This window comes from Benincasa hispida, chromosome 8, assembly GCF_027475165.1.
Source record: "Benincasa hispida cultivar pf3 chromosome 8, pf3_genome.v1.1, whole genome shotgun sequence".
Classification (NCBI taxonomy): Eukaryota; Viridiplantae; Streptophyta; class Magnoliopsida; order Cucurbitales; family Cucurbitaceae; genus Benincasa; species Benincasa hispida.
Window position 1 is genome coordinate 30569825 of NC_143485.1, and position 15604 is coordinate 30585428.

General features: G+C 39.2%; 1 protein-coding gene across 1 annotated transcript; it reads left to right on the top strand.

Moving 5' to 3' along the window:
* The first annotated feature begins 7981 nt into the window (after positions 1 to 7981).
* Positions 7982 to 8326, top strand: LOC120084007 (uncharacterized). The gene has a single exon (XM_039039912.2). The coding sequence runs from the start codon at positions 7982 to 7984 to the stop codon at positions 8324 to 8326; it is 345 nt and encodes a 114-aa protein (XP_038895840.2).
* The last annotated feature ends 7278 nt before the right edge of the window (positions 8327 to 15604 follow it).

A 15604-nucleotide genomic window follows, 5' to 3' on the forward strand; every position in this document is an offset into this window, starting at 1 on the left:
ATTTCATAATTAAACGAGTCATTATATCACATATAGTTACTAATTCCCTTAATTCGAATTTGAACGTTTCAAATCAACTTATCATGTCATTCTAAGGTTAATCCGTTTGTGAGCTAGTAAGGGGATCTAATGCGCCTACAAATCATAGGCTTCAACGATCTGAGATTAATTGGCTAAATCTTTACACTGAATTAACCTTCATTCGTTAACTACCAGGTCACTCCACTAATGCCTAGTAGTTTCACCCTCACTGTAGATATATTGTATCCATTCGATATAACCATGATTAGTAAGTTAACCCTTCATAGGTTGTTCGTAATAACGGTTGGGTCAAAAGGCTGTTTTACCCCCGAGATTACCTCATGTTCCTTAAGTCCCACAGATCCTCTAAAGAACAATTGGTTTGTGATCTGATCATCAAACCGAGTCCCTCTCGAGCCAATGAGAGGATGGGGCTCCTTGTTCAATACTCAGAATGAGCAATTAAGGAAACAACCTCTCTACTATCCCTGAAAGGGGGTAGAAATGAATTCCATCTTGCACCCTATGTCCCCAGCCATCTACCCGATCTTACCCCTGAAATGGGAGGTTTATTCAGTCGACGCTGTTGAGCCAACCCTTACCTATGCAAATCTAAAGATAATCCTGAATAATCAAGAGTTCATAATTTGCTCAGGATTAAGGTCTTACACAGGTCATCACTATGAAATAGTCCGTCTTAAACAGTAAACAGCGTTATAAAGTAAGAGTGACTTATTTATTGGTCTGATCTTATGCAAATTCATTGTATAGGACGCCCCCACTTCTCATGTCACCACATGAACAAATCAGGATCACTTTGTTTGTAGCGCTTTACAACTCCTTGTAACAACTACAGAGTAAGCCGCTTCCAATATTGTTATGAAAATAAGGCACCCAACCTTATTCGTATAATATATATCATTTTGACTATTTACTCGAACTTGATCCACTTTTATGTCTCCACATAAATTTCAAATACTCATATAATAGCCATGGATCTTTTTAATTTATTGGATTTATTTCTTAAACGAAATTACCAATTCATATATTCAATAACAACTTTATCGATTTACAAAATAAATTTATTTTTTACAATCCACGAGTTTTAGGACATAAAACTCAACAAACTCCCACTTGAACTAAAACTCAAGCGAATTTTTACATATATATACAAATATATATAGTATAACACCCTAAATTTTGTTAGTAATGTAATTTCAGTAATTTTCTTTAATTGAGGTCGTTTTTGGAATTTCAAACTTTTAAGTGTAACTGCTGGAATTTGATTAATTAAAGTTGGAAGTTTATGTTTAAAATTAATGTCAAGAATTAAATTCTTTTTTAATTGAAAATTAAAGGAAAAAATGGGTTAAAAGTTGGAAGAAAGAGAATAAAATAAAATGAAATATTTTATTTTATTTTATTTAGTTATATTTTAATTATTTTAATTACTTCATCTTCTTTTTAAAGAAAAGAAAACCCTCAAGCCCTTACCCTCACGCTTCCCGAGCTGTGCAGACCCCCCCTCCCGATTCCATCTCTCTCTTGCATCTCTCGCTCTCCTGCCTCTCCCTCTCCACCACCTCCAACTGCTCTCGCTCCGCGCGTCGCCTCACTCTCATTCGCCATCCTCGCGAGATCCAACCGCCGACTGGGTCGCTCGTTCATGCTTTGCGGCACCACTCGTCGACCGACCACCGAAGCCGCTACCTAGATCTGCTCCAGCCAACTGAAGCCGCATTGTCGAAGCCTAACCGCCCAGGTCCGTGCCGCTAGTCATTCGTGCTCCGAGCCAGCCACGTCCGTCCAAGCGCCGCCCATCCTCTACTGCCATCATTTGTTACCGGTTTTGTTGTTGGGTAAGTTTTTTGGGTAAAATCAGTTGAGTTTTGAAGGTGCTTGTTTGCAGATTAAATTTTAGATTTCCTTTTGGTTGATACCTATTATGTTTGGAATTTAGATCCAAGATTGGAGTAGTTTGAAGTGCACAACATGTTATCTAGCGAGTTTGAGTTCGTTTCCAACAAGAAATTTGGTAACATTTGTGGTTCTTGAGGTTGATCTTTGGACACCCACTAATGATTGGATTAAGTATTGACTTGACTATTGTATTTCGAAGGTTTAAGGTCGCTGTCCATTAGAATTAGAGGTTGTTTTCTTTCCCTTTATGGAATTTCGTGGAGATTTTGGAGCCGAAGCTTGGAAGTGACTGTTGATCAAGCCACACTTTAGGTAAATTATTTTGAGGTTCATTGTATGAATTAATGGGTGGAATCGAGCCTTAGTGTGAATTAAATGTTGGGTTTATGTTGTAGGTTTAATTTGAGTTTCATTATCTGAGTAGTTGCTTGGAGGGAAATATTTGGATTTGTGATTTGAGGTAAGTAATCTCACTACTGGAAACTACCCGCGGGCCAGGCACTAGATGTATGCTAGCATGACAGATTGATATTATGTCGGAACGATAGCATGATAAACTGATAATGATAGCATGATAAACTGATAGTATAGTATAATCAAGGTATGTTTTCGTATGAAGATATGAAAGATTAAATGCGTATATAGATACTTGAATGCTAGCATGAGATGATATTTAATTCCATGAGATTGTATTTGATCTAAGGACGTTGAGACGTATATGTATGTTATAGAGCGATGATGTTGAGATGTATATGCATGTTATAGAACTATGTTATGATACTTGTGATGTTGAGATTGTGATAGTGTCCTCACTATTTAGTTGGATGCCCACAAGATGTGTTTTCTTCGGAATTCACTAAAGGTGGTGTTTTCCTTCGGGATTCACTAGAGGTTGTGTTTCCTTCGGGATTCACCAGAGATTATGTTTCCTTTGGGATTCACTAGAGGTGGTGGTTTCCTTCGGGATCCACCAGAGGTTGCGTTTCCTTCAGGATTCACTAAAGGTGGTGCTTTCCTTTGGGATTCACCAGAGGTTGTGGATACTACGGGACTTACTAGAGGTAGTGGCGTATACTTAATTACAGTAGGATCAAAATCAGTTACTCATGTATGAGTCCCATAAGGACTAGAGAAGTTTGTATGTTCCACAAGAGGTAGGTATCTAGAGGACATAGATGCCTAGCCTGACCCCAGTAGTGGGGTTACTTACTGAGTATTTTTATACTCATCCTTTCTCATGTTGTTGTTTCAAGTAAGGGTAGAGATGCACCAGCAACTGACAAGAGAAATCCTTGATCAAGCCATCAGAGACTAGTTTACATGCTTCCGCTCATATTTTAATATCTCTATTATGTTTTACATTTTCAGTTTTGAGATTCGAGACTACCGTTTAAGTTTTGTTTTCAGACTTATTTGTTTCTTTTCATAATTTATGGGTATCTTATCCTTTGACTTTAAGTATTTGAATTTAATGCAAACCTTTTTAGTTATCTCATTTATTTAGCATTTATTTCATTATAAAAAGAATGTCGTTTTAACTTACATGCATGCATACGTTAGTAACGGCCTAGCTTGAGTCCTAGGGGGCTGGGTCATTATAGTTGGTATCAGAACCCATGTTTTGGGTTCTGAACACTGAATTATTACGTAAGTCTAGATAGTCCCTATGGCCCAGTAATGGATTCCTCATCATCGCCTGGTATGTCCTACCAATGAAAGTTTTCAGTACATATATGAGATTAGCGATGTAATGTTTTAGTAGCATGTCTTTTTTAGAAAGACCCAGAGATAGAGAGTTGATTTATGAGTTTATGACAGGACATGGCATCTCAGCTTAGAGCAAGAAAGACTGTTAGAGGAGGGGTTCAGGACCCTCAAGTGCAACATCCACGAGTTTAGGATTTTCCCCCTCCAGGGGTGCAGGAAGAGGGAGTCGAGGGTAGCCAGACCATCCCGACAGCTCCAAATCCACCTATGACCCAAGTTGATGAGAAGACAATGGAGGCAAGAATTGATGAAGTTGTTACATCCTCCTTGATGGAAAGACTACAGGAGTTGATCCATAATATGATGGTAGGACAGATTGCTCAGAACCAGGCTCAGAAGGAACATGTGCCACCTAAGTAGTTGTCACAAACCAGAATAGAGACATGCAGGGACCTGTCTCTTGAGGCTAAGCACTTGAAGGATTTCAAGAAGTTTGACCCTCGTTCTTTTGATGGATTGTCGAGAGATCCCACTAAAGCAAAGATGTGGCTGTCATCAACTGAGACGATTTTCCATTTTTTGAGGTACCTAGAGGAGCACAAGCTCCAATGTGTAGTTTTTATGCTGACTGGCAATGCAGAGATTTGGTGGCGTTCAGCAGAGAAAATAATTGATACTAGTGGGGGACTTGCAACCTGGGAGTAGTTTAAGGAGCGTTTTTATGAGAAGTATTTTTCAGCCAACACCTAGTACAACAAACAGGCAGAATTCTTGAACTTGAAATAGGGAGTTATGTCGTTAGAGGAATATGAACAGGAATTTGATAAGTTGTCCCACTTTGCTCTTGAGCTAGTAGCCACCGAGGTAGCGAGGATAGAGAGGTTCATCCAGGGTCTGAGGAGCGAACTGTAAGGTATGTTACTTGCCTTAAACCTCAAGACATATGTTGCAGCACTGCGGGCTACCATGAGGATTAATGCTATCTCCCAAGTGGGAGATGAGTACAGGAAATTGCTCGGGATTGGGACCTCTATAGGTCGGAAAAGGAAGACTAAGCCAAGGGCTCCTGAGCATCAGCAAAGGAACTAGAACACCGTTAATACTTCACGTCAGTGGAGACAGCAGGGCTCTCAAGTGTGACTGTCAAGGAAGATAAGTCGATCTATACTACTTGTGGTAGGCGTCACTGTGGACATTGCCTAGCCAGCTCTGGGGGTTTTTTTTTATATGGTCAGAAGGGGCATATGTCAGAGAAATGCCCAAGAAAAAATGTGTCTGAACCTAGGGGCCATTCGTAAGCTCGTTTCAGGGAGGCTCTAGTTGTCAACAGCAGCAGGGTAGATTGTTTTCTACCACTCAGTGTGGGCCGAGAAGTCAAGCACAGTTGTGACAGGTATGCTTCACATTTTGGGGCACCATGCTTTAGTTTTGTTTGACTCTGGCACTTCGCACTCGTTTATATCCTTCATATTTGTAGAGCATGCCATGTTAGAGTCAGAACCTTTGCTCTTCGCACTATCTATTTCCACTCTATCAGGAGAGATCATGTTAGCTACTAAAAAGATAAAGGCATGCAGGTAGAGATAACAAATCTTGCATTAGATGTGACCTTGATAATTGTAGATATGCGTGATTTTGATGTGATACTAGGCATGAATTAGCTAGTTGCTAATCATGCCAGCATAGTTTGCTCCCGTAAAAAGGTCATCTTTAACCCTCCTACAGGAGCCAGTTTATGTTTAAAGGGGTTGGGACCGTGGTCCTACCCAAAGTGATTTCAGCATTGAGGGCCAGTAGAAATTTTGACCAAATAGACTGGGGTATGACGGCCAGTGTGGTTGACACTAGAGAGGCTGAAGTCACGTTGACTTTAAAGGCAATAGTAAGAGATTTTCCAGATGTTTTTCCAGAGGATTTTCCTGGACTACCCCCACAGCAGCAGATAGATTTTGCTATTAAGTTAGAGTTACGCACAACTCCCATCTCAAAAGCTCCTTACAGGATGGCATCAGTAGAGTTGAGGGAACTTAAGGTCCAGTTGTAAGAGTTGTTAGAAAAGGGTTTCATTCGCCCTAGTGTGTCACCATAGGGTGCACTCATTTTGTTTGTGAAAAAGAAGGATAGATCGTTACGTCTGTGCATTGACTATAGAGAGCTAGATAAAGATATCATAAAGAATAAATATCCACTCCCCATGATTGATGACTTGTTCGACCAGTTGCAGGGAGCTACAGTGTTCTCAAAGATTAATCTTCGATCAGGATATCATCAGCTAAGGATAAAGGACAGTGATATACACAAGACAGCTTTCTGTTCGAGATATGGGCATTATGAGTTCATAGTGATGTCGTTCGGTTTAACGAAAACTCCAGTCGTATTCATGGATATGATGAATAAGGTGTTCAAGGAATTCCTCGACACCTTTGTGATTGTTTTTATTGATGGTATCTTAGTTTATTCCAAGACAGAGGCCGAGCATGAGAAGCATTTGTGAAAAGTCTTGAAGACGTTGAGGGCCAATAAGTTGTATGCCAAGTTCTCTAAATATGAGTTTTGGTTGAGGCAAGTGTCTTTTCTAGGGCATGTAATGTCGAAGAAAGGAGTCTCTGTGGATCCTGCAAAGATTGAGGTAGTTACAAGTTGGGCTTGTCCAACCACAGTCAGTGAGGTGCACAATTTTCTAGGGTTAGCAGCCTAATAAGGGTGATTTGTGAAGGACTTCTCTCGCATAGCCACCCCATTGACTCAGTTGACCCGGAAGGGAGCTCCTTTCGTTTGGAATGAGGCTTGTGAGAGTAGTTTCCAAGATCTCAAGTAGAGACTGGTTTCAACCCCAGTTCTTATAGTACTAGATAGATCAAGTGGTTTTGTCATTTACAGTGACGCGCCCAAGAAGGGATTGGAAAGCATATTGATGCAGCAGGGGAGAGTAGTTGCTTACACTTCTTGTCAGTTAAAGAAGCATGAACAGAATTATCCTACACACGATTTGGAATTAGCAGCAGTGGTTTTCACTCTCAAGATCTAGAGGCACTACTTATATGGAGAGAAGATATAGATTTTCACCGACCACAAGAGTTTAGAGTACTTTTTCACTCAGAAGAAGTTGAACATGAGGCAACAAAGGTGGTTAAAGTTGGTGAAGGATTTTGACTGCGAAATTTTTTATCACCCAGGGAAGGCGAATGTAGTGGCAGATGCCCTAAGCAGAAAGGTAGCCCATTCAGCAGCCCTCATTACTCGACCGGCTCACTTGTGCAAGGAGAGCAGGCAGAGATTGCAGTGGCAGTGGGAAAAGTCACGGCACAGTTAGCGCAGTTGTCAGTGTAACCGAGTCTAAGGTAGAGAATTATTGATGCACAGTGGTGTCTGGAGGAGAGAGTTTGTAGGGTGGAGTCAAGCCAGAATGGTGAATTCTCGGTATCAATGGAAGGTTGTCTCCTTTATCAGGGGCGTTTGTGTGTGCTAGCAGATAGTGATATTAAGAATGAGTTGTTGTCGGAGGCTCACAGTTCCCTATTTTTTATTCATTCCAACAGCACCAAGATGTACCAAAACTTGAAGCGTTATTACTGGTGGAATGACATGAAAAGAGAGATTGTTGAGTTCGTCAGTAAGTGCTTGGTGTGCCAGTAGGTGAAAGCCCTAAGACAGAAGCCAGCAGGCTTATTACAGCCTTTGAGTGTGCTAGAATGGAAGTGAGAGCATGTGCCTATGGACTTCATTATGGAGTTGCCCCGGACAGCAAAGAGTTTCACTGTGATTTGGGTTGTGGTAGACATACTTACTAAATTAGCATAAGTGGGCACAGATATACATGAAAGAGGTGGTGAGATTGCACGAAGTGCCTGTGTCCATTGTGTCGGACAAAGACCCGCGTTTCATGTCTAACTTCTGGAAGAGTCTTCAGGTAGCTTTGGGGACCCAGTTGGATTTTAGTACAGCTTTTCATCCGCAGTCTGATGGGCAGACAGAGAGATTGAATCAGATATTGGAAGATATGTTGCGTGCCTATGCCATAGAGTTTTCAGGAAGTTGGGATGCTCACTTGCATTTGATGAAGTTTGCTTATCATAACAGCTACCAGTCTACTATTGGAATGTCACCATTTGAGGCCCTTTATGGGAAGAGTTGCAGATCACTTGTCTGTTGGGATGAGGTAGGAGAGAGGAAATTGATAGGTCCTGAGCTAGTGCAGACCACGAATTAGGCAATACAGAAGACCAGGGCTTGTATGCAAACAACTCAAAGCAGACATAAAAGCTATATCGATGTGAAACACAAGGACCTAGAATTTGAGACTGGTGATAAAGCATTCTGAAAAGTGGCACCTATGAAACATATTTTTAGGTTTGGCAGGAAAGGGAAATTGAGTCCGAGATTCATTGGACCTTTCGAGGTATTGGAACGAATTGGCCCCGTAGCTTACCGATTGGCATTGCCTCCAACACTGTCTTTAGTTAATAATGTCTTCCATGTTTCGATGCTGAGAAAGTATGTGACCAACCCATCCAATGTAGTTGACTTTGAGCCCTTGCAGTTGAATGACAACTTGAGCTACGAGGAGAGACCTGTAGAGATTCTCGCCAGAGAGGTAAAGAAATTATGCCGTAGGGAGATAGCCTTTGTGAAAGTCCTGTGGCAGAATCATCAGTTCAAGGAAGCCACTTGGGAGTGAGAGGATGAGATGAGAGCCCAGTACCCGAAGCTATTCCAGGAGTAAACTTTCAAGGACGAAACTTCCGTAAATGGGGAAGAATGTAACACCCCAAATTTTGTTAGTAATGTAATTTCAGTAATTTCCTTTAATTGAGGGCGTTTTTGGAATTTTTGAATTTTAAATGCAACTGCTGGAATTTGATTAATTAAAGTTGAAAATTTATGTTTGAAATTAATGTCAAGAATTAATTTCATTTCGGAAGGGGAGTAGTTAAATTCTTTTTGAATTGAAAATTAAAGGGAAAAAAGGGTTAAAAGTTGGAAAAAAGAGAATAAAATAAAATAAGATTAGATGTAATAGAATAAAATAAAATGAAGTATTTTATTTATTTTATTTAGTTATATTTTAATTATTTTAATTACTCCTCCTTCTTTTTAAAGAAAATAAAACCCTCAAGCCCTCTCCCTCACACTTTCCGAGCCACACTGGCCCCCCTTGATTCCATCTCTCTCTCCTGTGTTTCTCGCTATCGTGCCTCTCCCTCTCCACCGCCTCCAATTGCTCTCGCTCCACGTACCGCCCCACCCTCTCTCGTTGTCCTCACGAGATCAAACCGTTGACTAGGTCGTCCGTTCATGCTCCGCGGCATCGCTCGTCAACAAACCACCGAAGCCGCTACCCAGATCTGCTCCAGCCAACTGAAGCTTCATCGTCGACGCCCAGCCGCCTAGGTCTGCACTGCCTAGCCGTTCGTGCTCCCAGCCAACCACGTCTGTCCAAGCACCGCCCAGCCTCTGTCGCCATCGTTTTTTGTCGGTTCTGTTGTTGGGCATGTTTTCTGGGCTTCTAGGATAGTTAAACAACTTTTGATCATCATCCATTAAACTCTTTAACGGAGTATTTGACCAAATCGTCGCATGCTTGTTGAAAATCTATCTAATTCACCTTTCCATGTAGGTTCCCAGGTAGGAGTGTTACGTTTCCGTCAACTTAAGAACCCCAGCCTAGCCAGAACCTGTCTTAGACAAAAGGTCCTTTATAGATAAGCTTACAACAAAATTAATCTTTTATTTCAACCAATTTAATCCTACTAAACCGATTTTAAAAGATTCAGCTAGGTTACTAAACTCTTTAGAACCACTTGAACTTAGATCTATCTCATCCCAATTTTAAAACCCTTTTAAAAAAACTTGAGTTCACCCTAAGTCCGCATGCAACTCTGAATTATTGATTTAGGTCTAATTTCTTTTATAACACTTATAAACGGAAACCATTACCACAATGCCAAGCTAACACATGCAAGGCATTCATAACGATTATAAACAGCCTAAGTGTCATGCTCAATGTGTTGTCCATTCATTACTACTTCTTTTATATAACACTTATACAAAACAGCAATGAAACAAGAACACATGCTTCCATACACCCTTAGACTATAACATTTATAATAAAAGGATGATGCATGATAATGCTCAGTGCATGCAAAATATAACTCTTATATTTCATGATGCATGCGCATGCTTTCAAGTAATTTCTTCATGCAATATTATAACAATTATAATACATGATGCATGAATAATTGCACAACCTAAGGTGGGTTTTAACTATATGACAAACACTTTGGCATATAAGTACCATACATCACATGAATAAAAACCAAAGTTGATGAACCGGGTGAAAATTGCCTTAAAATCACAAAAGGAAAGCTAACTATCACAAAGAAAATGAGTCTCTGGTTCAAATAGGTGAATCGAATCTTGAACCGCTCGGGCAAAGCATCGCGTCTCCAACCATCGTGTACTAAGCACCACGTGATCGTCTACACGATAAAACAAACGTTTTGCTCTATCGCTTACCAACGCTCTCAAAGCTAAACGATCGGTTAGCATTTACTACACGATCGTTTAGAAAAATCTAAACGATCATTTAGCTATTACTACACGATTGTGAAACTTTTACTAAGCGATGAAGCCTGAGGTACACGATCGCTTAGCATGCTCCGCACAACGCCCGCCTTCCGTGATCGTCTAAACGACTATGATGCCGTGAAGCACCATCGCCTATGCTAGTGCCTTCATATCGCATACGCACAATCATGTAGGTAGTAACTAAGCGATGAAGCTTGCTAAATACACGATCGTCTAGCACCCGCCTTTTACTAAGCGATGAGCATCACATGCTCCCTCTATGATCATCTACCTCTAACACCTACACGATCGGATAATCAACGCTACGCGATAGAGTAAACAATTTACCCCATCACTTAGGATTAACTAAACGATCGTTTAGAAAATACTACACAATCGTCTAGAAAAATCTAAATGATCGCTTAGTTAAATCCTAACGATCGTTTACCTGAAGCTAAACGATACGACCAACGCTTCGTCTTCTTCTTCATTAAGAATCGCATCTCCATGCTTCGAAGTTTCATCACCAACGACTCGAAAAACTCAAACTCTTTGAATTATAGACTTGATTGCAAAGTTAATTACGCCCAAAAACACAGGGGCCCTTACAAATTAACACTTTGAAATGACAGAAAACTTTAACAAAAGGTAATTAAACCCTAAACATTCATCAACTTAACCACAAATGCAGAAAACGAGTAACCACAAATGCAGAAACCCACCGCGACTACAAAATGAGTTCAAAACAGAGTTGTAATTTGGAATATCAAAACAACTTGGCTCTGATACCAATTGAAGGAAATATAACTCGAGATTTCCATGAGCAGCGAAAATAAGATCATTCCAAATTACAATCATGAATGAACATTACAAATTACAGTCATCAACAAAACATACAGTTATGTAATTGATATAGAAATTACAGCATGAACAACCACAAATGAACAAGGAGAAAACTCTACGAAGATTTGTCGTCTCGTCTCCATGCTCCTTGCTCACGAACACTCGAACACTCGAACAACATGGCTGCAACATTTCACGAACACTTTGCGATCGTCTTCAACGATCGAATTGGTCACGAACACTCCAGCAAGACGAACGACCTCCACAAAACCTCGACGGTGTCAAGTTCAGTAAGACACCACCAAGAAGATTACCTTGGTATTCTCGGTGTGAGAATCCAGAGGGTGGGCTCTGTTCAGACTTGGAATGAGGCAGACGAAGGAGGAAAGAACAGTCGTATACACGACTGAGCAAGTGGGAGAAGACAAAAACCTATCGCATAGGTCGATGCCCAATCATTTAGCAAATTCTACTCGATCGTCTAACAAAAGCTAAGCGATCGTTTAGCTCATCTTTTAGCTATATGTCTGTCGCCTACAAAATATTGCACAATCGTTTACTAAAACACGTTGTCACTTAGTAAATCGATATTTACTTGACAAGCGCCCGTGAGTTTCTTTTTCTTTTTTTTTTTTTTTTTTTTTGCGAGAGAGAAAAAAAAAACTCAAAATCAATTTTCAACCTTCTGTAAAAACTTACTAAAATTAGGAAAACAACTTTCCTTTTATCTCACGATTACAATGAATCACCAATAACCACACACTTAATTGGTTATTAAAGAAAAAGAATTAATTATCCAATAATTAATATTATTATAAATATAAATGATAATCAGCTTATCATACTATATTTATAATCTATAGTTTTAATGTTTCATCTCATGAAACATATAAACCATAATTCTTTTTCTATTCCATGGTACTTAATGTAAATCTCATTTACATCAATCCTTCACTAGATGTATCTCATACATCATACCAATGATATCATTTATAATCAAAATACCTTTTGTCAATTTGAACATTTCAGATCAACACCAAGAACTGATCCTCAACTGAATCCATTGAGCTACCAAGGGGACCTTATGAACCTGTAGCTCAAAGCTCCAACGGTACGTGAATAACTGACTAAACTCTTTAGTCACGGGATCCACCATCTGTTAACTGCCGTCCACTCCACTAAAAACTGACAGCTGAACTCTCTTTACCACAGATATATTATGTGTCCATCTTAACCAATCAGCAGTGCGACAATCCTTGACAGATCGCTCATAAGTACAGCTCGGCCAATAACCGTTATGCCCCTGTAGTTAAATCTAACTCCTTATGTACCACTTATCCCTTTAATGAACATAAGTCATAGTCCTACTATGACTGAGTCTTCTCTTCTAAAGAGAAGTTGTGGACACTATGTTCAAGGCCAGGAATCAGCCCTTAAGGGAGCAATCTCTCTGCTTATCCCTGCTTCGGGAAAGGAGTGAATTCCATCTTGTGGATTGAGTTCCCAGCTCCCAGATCAGACAAGTCCCCAAAAAGGTAAGTATGTTGAGTTGGTAATCTGACCACTCTCACCCATACTAATCAAAAGACCACCCTCAAAGGCAGAAGTTCCCAAAACACTCAAGATTGAGGTCATGTCACTTATGGTCGTTTAGGTGAGATGCAAGTTTCTAGTATCAATGGCATTATATACAGAGTCTAATCATCTCGTGGTTCAGGTCTTATACAAACTCTTTGTATAGGACACCCTCGCTCGCACGTCTCCACATGAATGGTCAGGATCTACCATCTGTAGTAGTTTACAACACTTGCAAACCTCTACAAAGCGGGTCGTATCCGTAGTGTCACTAGGATCAAGTATCCCACCTTAATCCTTATACTACAGACCTATTTAGGTTATCACTTAAGTCATGATCCACTTCTATAACACATATACATCTTTAAGTTTACATAAGATAACCAAGGAGCTTTGTTTATTGGATATTAGTAAATGCCAGAATTAAATAACACTTATTTTATTCATTAAACAATGTGTATCTTTACAAAACAACGAGACTCTGGAAGAATTAAGACACCAATCCCAACAACTTATTGCTTGTTTAAAAGTCAATGGATTCATCAGATATGATGACCTGAGTTTCAGTTAAACCCATGTACTGGTCAGGCTATTGCACAACTCTTCCACTACGTCGAGGCATTCTCAACTCTTGAAAAGGATGTGAAATACCAGTTCCATTAATATCTCTTGTTAAAGGACCTACTCGATCAATAACTCTTATTGATCTATCTATAGTTTCTCTGGTTATCTTACTTAATACTAGCTTACTGCGATGTTGATGATTTTTAATATGGTCTTTCTCCAGGAATATTGCATTTTTCGACACAAATACTTTAACTTCTTGAGGATCATAATAGAAACCACCTTTTGTCTCTTTGGAATAGCCTAAAAATAGGCATACCTCTGAACGGCGTTCCAGCTTCTTTGGATTTTGCACCAACACATGAGCTGGGCATCCCAAATCTTGAAGTGACGTAAACTACCTTTACGTCCTCTCCATAACTTATAAGGTGTTTCTGAAACACTTTTCAAGGGAACCATGTTCAATATATACACTACAGTTTCTACTGTGTCACCCCAAATAGAACATGGCAATTGAGCATAACTCATCATAGAACGAACCATGTCCAACGGGGTTCTATTTCTCCTTTCTGCAACACCATTTTGTTGAGGTGTGCTAGGTGTGCCAAATACTGTGAGTTGTGACTGAATTCTGTGTTCTATCAAATAGTCTTGGAATTTTAAATCCATGTAATCACCACCTCGATCTGATCGAAGTGTTTTAATCTTTTTATTGGTTCTCGACCTCTGCCTTATATTCCTTGAACTTTTCAAGTGTATCAGACGTATGATGCATTAGGTAAATGTAGCCATACCTTGAGTAATCATCGATGAAGCTGATGAAATATTCATACCCTTCTCTTGTTTTAACATTCATCGGATCACAAAGGTTTGAATGTACTAACTCTAAGGTTCTTTGGTCCTAATATCTTTTTTAGTAAAAAGATCTTTTCATCATCTTGCCCTCAAGATAAGATTCACATGGCAGTAAAGAGCTATCTTCTAACTGGTTTAGAAGTCCACTCTTAACCAATCTTCCAATCCTATTGAGATTAATGTGACCTAGTCTTAGGTGCAAAAGATAGGCATTTGGAGAAATTTTTCGTTTCTTATTTTGAGTTTCAACTGTTTTAAACATCTCTATATTCAAAATGGTTTTTACCTTAATCGGTTTTAACACGTTTAAGTTATTCTCTAGATTTGCATAATATACTTTATTACCTTTTGAGATAATGAACATTTCATTATATTCAAAAGAAATTTTTTAATTTTGTTCTAGCAAACATGTGATATAAATTAAATTCCTTTTCATAAAAGGAATGTAATAAACATTTTCAAGTAAAATGTGTCTATCTCCAATAAATAACTTTATCTCCCACTGCTTTAGCTAAAACAACCTCCCTGGTCCCTACCTTAAAGGTTTCTTCGCCTTCTATAAGTTGTCTCTAGAAACTAGTTTCTTGAGAAAAAGTACATATATGATCAGCTGCTGCTGAATCCACTATCCAGGATAACTTATCATTTTCTGCTAAGCGTGTCTCAATGACAAGTAAATTATATTTACTTTGTTGTACTTTCTGGTAAGTAGCAGAATTAGGAGATTGAGGACATTCCTCTGCTAAAACATATTCTAAATCATTAACTGCTAGTATATTCGATTTCCATGTTGATTTACTATTAAAAGGTGTCAGAAGCGAGTAAACTTAAAGAATTCAGCATGCTGAAATTATAAACAAATTCTAATAAGTGAATTGCTTCTAAACCAATCAAATTTTAGTAAAGTAATAATGTACCCAAATTTCATTATTTTATTTGCAATGATACTATAGTGCGTCAGAATAAGTGCTACGGAGGGGCAGTCAAATACTCTTTCACTAAAGCAAGACATTCTTGACTAAATATTATCTCTAGAATAACTCATATTTTAATAGTCATTTAGCTACCATCTTCGATCAAGAATTTCTAACACTTAGTAATTCTGTAAGTGTAACCCTCCATTTTTATTTCTCAGAGATTAATGGCCCTAACGATGCTACCAAATTGGAGAGTCAAATTTGGGAAATGACCTAAGAAATCCTATCCATTTTTGGAGTTTGAGCAGTTCCGAATCCTATGTTACAACCCTCCGAGTGGATAGTCGTGGTTAGCGACTAGCTAATGCTGCCTTAAAGACCAAAAGCAGGCACAACATAGGAATCTCATAGTCCAAACTAATGGAAGAGACCGCAGGACACGTTAACACACATCCTTCACCCACGTATTACAAAATACTTCCCCTATTCACCTTGCTATTATCCCATGCAAACACTTTCCGAATAGAGGTCGCTCTAGGGTGATATGAAGCGTTGCATGGATCTCACAGTGTGAACTCTTAGGGATGTGAGAGCTAAGAACAACATATCTCATATGTTATTAATCTCCCACTGAA

Excerpts from the sequence above, each read along its gene's own strand:
- LOC120084007 (XM_039039912.2), top strand. The coding sequence starts at position 7,982 with ATGAAACATATTTTTAGGTTTGGCAGGAAAGGGAAATTGAGTCCGAGA.